The sequence below is a fragment of the Hordeum vulgare genome, chromosome 2H, assembly GCF_904849725.1.
Source record: "Hordeum vulgare subsp. vulgare chromosome 2H, MorexV3_pseudomolecules_assembly, whole genome shotgun sequence".
NCBI lineage: Eukaryota > Viridiplantae > Streptophyta > Magnoliopsida > Poales > Poaceae > Hordeum > Hordeum vulgare.
This window is the reverse complement of record NC_058519.1, coordinates 206,759,741-206,765,741: the sequence shown is the minus strand read 5'-3', so window position 1 is coordinate 206,765,741 and position 6,001 is coordinate 206,759,741. Positions and strand designations below refer to the sequence as shown.

Genomic DNA, 6,001 nt, shown 5'->3' with positions numbered 1-6,001 from the left:
CTTCTACAGATCTATTACTCTACTAGTTACAAAACTTTAAAATTCACACACTAATCGGAGAAATTAACATAATTATGTTCTCTCCGTTCCATAATGTAGTGCATACAGATTTTTTGGAAAGTCAAACTTTGTAAACTTGGCCAAGTTTATAGAGAAAAGTATTTACATCTACAATACCAATATATATAATATGAAAATACGTCACATGATGTATCTAACGATATGTGTTTGATATTCTAGATGTAGATGTTTTTCTTTATAAACTCGGTCAAAGTTTGTAAAGTTTGACTTCTCAAAAAAAAAAATAGGCACTACATTGTGGAATGAAGGGAGTGTAAGTCACATGTCTAGTGGGACCAAACTATAATGGCCCAGATTAACTCAGGCCCATAGGAGTAGAAGAAAAATATTTGTTGTCGAGTCAGTACAATCGAGTTATAACAGCTCAGATCAACAGTGTACAACACTAGTGTTAAAGGAACTACTTCAACATGCTGCGCCAGATACTGCCCATCTTCCTCGACATGAAGGACCTCTGATTTCATCGTTCTCAGGCATCTACCCTCTGGGAAACATCATAGAAATCATCCTCCGCCAAGTTAATGCCTTGTCTTCTTCTCTCGATTTCCAATCCCTAATGCGTTAATTCGTTGTTTCTAGATGGGATTCGCGATATTCTACAGGATAGATCCTTTTAGGCCACAAAATCATCATATTTCGCAATAAGAGATGGTTTGGGTGCTCCAGGATAGCCATGGCCAACTCCCTCCGGATTCGTCAAGAAAAAGGCAGCCGTTCTGGCTACCCCGGAGCTCCAGGTGGGGCACCAGGATCTCCGGACTTATACTTATGCCAAGCAATATTACCAGGTGCAAAACCAGTGCCTCTCCACCACTGCACAGCAGGTCCTTTCAGGTATGAGATTGCTAACTCAGTTCTGTGCTCAATAGGTGTTCTAGCAGCAGCAAAATACTGCTCCAAATTCTGTATCCAAGACTCAGGATCCTCTCCTTCAAATTCCACCATGTTTAGCTTAGCAGGTTTCATAGTGAGAGGGCTTCTTCTATTGTCCACTGGAGTACCAACCCTTCTTCTATAGTTGTTATCATATCCCTCTAATTCATGCATATCTTCCACTTGAGCAGGATTCAATGCCATTGCAGTTTGCCCCATTCCTTCAACCTTGTTAGTTCCAAAATTTGGATGCCTGTAGGGTTGCTTCAAAGTACCATCCATATTCAACTCTCTCCCATTTTGATCCCTCAATACTGTTGTACCAACTCCTCCAAGAGCAACTTTCTCAGGCATAGTCACAGATGGTGGTGTACCTGCAACCAGCTGTTTTGGGTGCCCTGGTGCTGCTTGAGGTGATCCCACAGTGTTATCTTTCTGCACCATTTCTCCCTGGACTGAGCATGATCAGCCTCATCCCCCTTACCAGGATCAGGGTCCAACAGTAACCTCCTAAAGTTGTCCTAAATTGTATCAAAATTCTTCTGCATGGTGATGAAGTTCCTGTTTACTGTCGCTTGGAATTGGTGAAATTCCTTTTGATCCTCATCTCTTTCCTGTCTCAAAGATTTCAGATCTAGCTCTAAGGACTCCAGCTGCAAGTCTGCTGTTGTTGCTGATTCTGCTACTCCAGCCATCGTCCACCCCTTGGCCACTTCGAAGGGAAGGAAAGGGAGGGAATTTACCTTACTCAAACCCCCACCGTTGCTCCTACCGCCACCAGCAACGCACAACTGGCCATGTTAAGCCTGGGGTTTTACCACTGCAACAAGATGCTCCAGCAACCAGGAAGAAGGCCCGTCAGCACCTGCTTTTTGCCACTTCGGCCGCCTCCTTCAACATCCTCCGATCTAAGATCTAACTCTCTCTGCGCCCGCCCCTTGCCGAGGAAGGACTAGGCCTCTGATACCAATTGTCAAGCACTGGCTTGTTTAAAGGAACATGGGATGATCAAGAACACGAGAACTCCACTAATTTCAAGGAAAAACTGCGGAAGGTTTCAGTTCACTGAGCACATGAAAGAACAATGTCGCTCGCCACCGGCGGCTAGGGTTCAACCCCGATACAGAATAAGCATAAAACTGTAAAGAAGAGATTACATGGCTTTATAGCCAGAGGGGAAGAGGGACGCGCAGCGCTGAGGAAGAGGGACGCGCGACCGGCCATCAGGGGTGTTGTCGGAATTTCCACAGCGCCACCTTATGTCTTGACCTTTGGATCCGCGATGAACCGTTGATACCGCTTCCGACACGCCACACAGTGCATTGATCATTTGTAGCTTAATTCACAGCCTGACAGAAGATAAGGGCAGAACTACACATTTTCTAGTCGGCATTGTACACTTCGCTTTCCTTACTCTCCTGTCTCGCCAACTGCAGTTCTGAAGAGTGGTATACCACTATTGCAGAAAGGTAGTATCAGACTATCGCAGTTAGTGAAGAAAGGTATAATTCCCCAGCATATCCAAATGCTCTTTCAGCAGAAACGCGCTCATGATATGAACCATGGCAAGCTGTCAGTCACAGTTGACATTCCTCATGACTTCACATTTCAGCATAAGCTAGTTTTTCATATTTTTGGCCCTTGTTCTTGAAGAAGGCACACAATGCTATAGGATAACACCAACATTCAATGTGTTAGATTGAGCAATCAATCGTGCCCTTTCAAGCTTCTGCACCAGGGGAAAGGGGAAGCTCAGCATCACCACTCACACATGGAATACTGTTAGGGAATGGAACAGATGAAACATCCCTTCTCCAAAATACTTTGATGGATCGGAGTGTGAAATGGTTAGATCAATCACTTCGAACATAGATCCTTGGCTTGGAACATACATGGATTATTTCAATGACTGGAACATTGGGACTGTGGAGTTGATGGGTAGGACAACTCAGATTGCTCACCACTCCGCAATTTGGAACCATCACTCTGCAGGAGACAGTAAATTAGGACCGAGGCAAATTTAAGACCCAAGCAAAGACCTGTTGCTTTAAGGACAAAACATGCTTCAAAACTGATTTCAAACATCCGAGTGCGTTGATATTGAATGTAACCTGTGATGCTTCAGATTGTTGACCATGCTCCAGCTGCCTCTTCCTTGCATCCTGAAAAGATACAGAAATGCTCAGCGATGACACAATTGGCAAATGAAAGTTACCACGTTTCAATACTAAGTTAGTTGTGCCACGCTTTCCTCTAGAAGACAATGGCAAATATTCAATATTGATTCTATGGTGTGATGTCACATATCATGAATTACCAAAAATATATGTCGGGAAATAAGGCGAGATGGATTTTATGACGTGTTGATGTGAGCTTAACATATCAGCAAGAGTGGACATAGAGCTGAACTTGGTATCCACTAGTACTAACATAACTTCTGTAACATCATGGACAGTAGCCGGAAGTCCTGAATTAGTCACACTGATTTTAAGTAGTGTTGGGAACAGAGTGCAGAGCAACTCAGGTTAAGACACCAACTGCTACCCTTCTTTGAGCAGAATCAGGTACAGCAAGATAGCTACCTGGTGACTTAGCTCACAATTCTGATCCTTGAACACTTGTTGGTTTGCTTGCTGTTGCAGGTACTGCTGCATCTGTTGTTGGGCAAACTGTTGCTGCTGTTGCTGCAGAACTACCATCTGCTTCTGTTGTTGATCATAAAGCTGCTGCTGTTGCTGCTGAAAGAGCTGCTGCTGTTGTTCCACGTCTTGTGCCTGCTGCGGCATCTGCGAGAGATACTGTTGCTGCTGCATTAACTGCTGCTGCTGTTGTTGTTGTTGTTGGTACATTTGCTGTTGCTGCTGTATAAAGTACACCTGCTGCTGCTGCTGGAAATAAAGCAGTTGCTGCTGCTGGAATTTCTGGCTTTGATGATCAATTTCAGATTCTTGTTGCTGATGTTTATTTTGTTCACATTTAGTATCCCCTGAAGAAGAGTGAATATCACCCTGTGTTTTGTCAGACTGTTGCTGAACTTGTTGTGCATGTTGTTGTTGTTGCAGTTGTTGCTGCTGGACCTGTTGCTGCCAAAGTACCATTTGTTGGTTTAGTTGTTGTACCTGTTGTGTAAAACTTTGCTGGAGATGCTCGGTTGGAAGCTGCTGCTGTTGCAAACTCTGTATCTGCTGATTATGCTGAGTCTGCAGGTGATACAGCTGTTGCTGGTAATATTGCCACATCTGGGATGCATACCCTTGCATCATTTCCATGTACTGTTGGTTTCCCTGGTTCGGTTGTGCGACGGGGTGAACTTGAGAATGTGGGGATGTATGAATATTCTGAGAAATTGCATAAGCAGGCCCTTGCTGCTGCATCTGTTGCATGTTTTGTCCAGTCAGAAAAAGGTTAATGGATTGGTACGTTTGCGAATTATCCATGTGGTGCTGAAGTGGAGCTTGAGCAGTCACTGCATTGTCGGGAGAAAACTGAGAGCATGTGGTAATTTGTGTTATTGCCATTTCTGAGCTGGAAGTTTTTGCGCAGACTGACAGATCTTGTGTCTGTGAAGACTGAATATGGTCTTGACTGAGCGCAGAGACTTCCATAGCACATTCAGTTGCTTCTGGATTATCACTAGACCTCTCTGGCTTTGCATTACTGACAGACACATCATGCTCTGTTTCCAGCTTTACCTGGATTTTCTCAAGTTGCTTATTCTCTAATTCCGAAAATATTGGAGTTGGACCGGACGGACTTCCTTTGAGTAAGTGTGTCCCAGATAATGGTTCGGATCTTGAGCATACTGCTCCTGGATGATGATCAACTGCAGATAGCTCAATGGCCTTAATCTTGTCCTGAGCATCAATCTGCTTGGGATCAGCAATTGAATTTGAAGGAGAATCATAATTGCATGATTCAGCTTGGGCGGCTTTCTCACTTACAGAAGCATGACATATTGTTGTCTGGTCAATTTGCTCGCATACAGTTAAATCATGACTGATATCTTGGCTAGCATGTGAAAACATTTGGCTTTGAATTCCATACTTGTCCAAGCTGTGTTGACTGTGAGCTGTATCGCCAACTTCCTGTTGCGCATCAACACACCCTACTATGTTCTGCTCACCATATCCCTGTCCTTCTGCTGAATTGACAGCATCCATGTCCACTTGCGAACCAACTTCTTTATCAACTAGCCAAGAACAAGTTTCACTTTTGGGTGACTGTTTCAATGTGATCGTGCCTTCTCGAGAACAGTCATGAGCAACCCTCAGAAATTCAGTTATTCTTCTCTTGTTACAGTCAGGAGTACAATACTGCTGTGACGGGTTCCTTGTGTTGTGAGGAAAAAGTTTGCTGTGTCGAGCCCATGCCTTTCTGAGTTCTTGGACACCCCCATAAAGGTCAACGAACTGCAAGAAGGAAACCAGTTGAGGCCAGCAATATAAAGATGCAAGAGATAACGGACGAGAAAGAATCTAATTTTCCTCTGTGAGTGGGAAATAAGACTGTACGCCAGTACTTCTCCTCAGCATGCTAACAAAATAGAGCAAATATTAGGCCACTACATCAGTCAGTTCAAATCATTACAGCATGACAGCAAAGATTTAACTAAATGTCACACGTGTACGACATAAGAGAATCTGACACAGCTCCCCTGCTATTCATCCTCCATCAAGTGACAATGGAGTTTCAATGTAGAACTTAACTACACAGCGGCGCCGTATGTGAGTCTTCCCATGCGGCGGCTAATTTCATCTCCTTATCATGCATGCATGCAATGACGTCATCAAGATTCTCTCTATTGCCTTGAAATTTAAGAAGATTTATCTCTAAAACCGTTAATTTAATTGACAATCTGTTTTCACCGTTGGCTTTGTCGCGACGAGATCTTCAAAACTAGACCCATGTCGACATGTTTCGAGAACTTTTTTTCTCCATCCATAATTGCCACATTTTTAGACTCACCTGTCGTATTATTAGCCACTTACTTGTCCGAAAAAATAACTTAATTGCCATTTTTTCTCGATGTGAACCATGTGCCGCATGT

At 43.6% G+C, this 6,001-nt stretch overlaps 1 protein-coding gene across 5 annotated transcripts in view; it reads right to left on the bottom strand.

The window, feature by feature from the left end:
- Positions 1 to 1,959: 1,959 nt before the first annotated feature.
- The window catches only part of LOC123425869 (polyhomeotic-proximal chromatin protein), a 45,047-nt gene continuing 41,005 nt past the window's right edge, over positions 1,960 to 6,001 (bottom strand). For all 5 annotated transcript variants that reach the window (XM_045109612.1, XM_045109613.1, XM_045109614.1 and 2 more), the window contains 3 exons: positions 3,537 to 5,363; positions 3,066 to 3,116; positions 1,960 to 2,940 (listed from right to left, as the gene is read on the bottom strand). In XM_045109612.1, the coding sequence (XP_044965547.1) occupies positions 2,857 to 2,940; positions 3,066 to 3,116; positions 3,537 to 5,363 (1,962 nt within the window). In that variant the 3' untranslated portion in view covers positions 1,960 to 2,856. The remainder of the gene's footprint in view (positions 2,941 to 3,065; positions 3,117 to 3,536; positions 5,364 to 6,001) is intronic.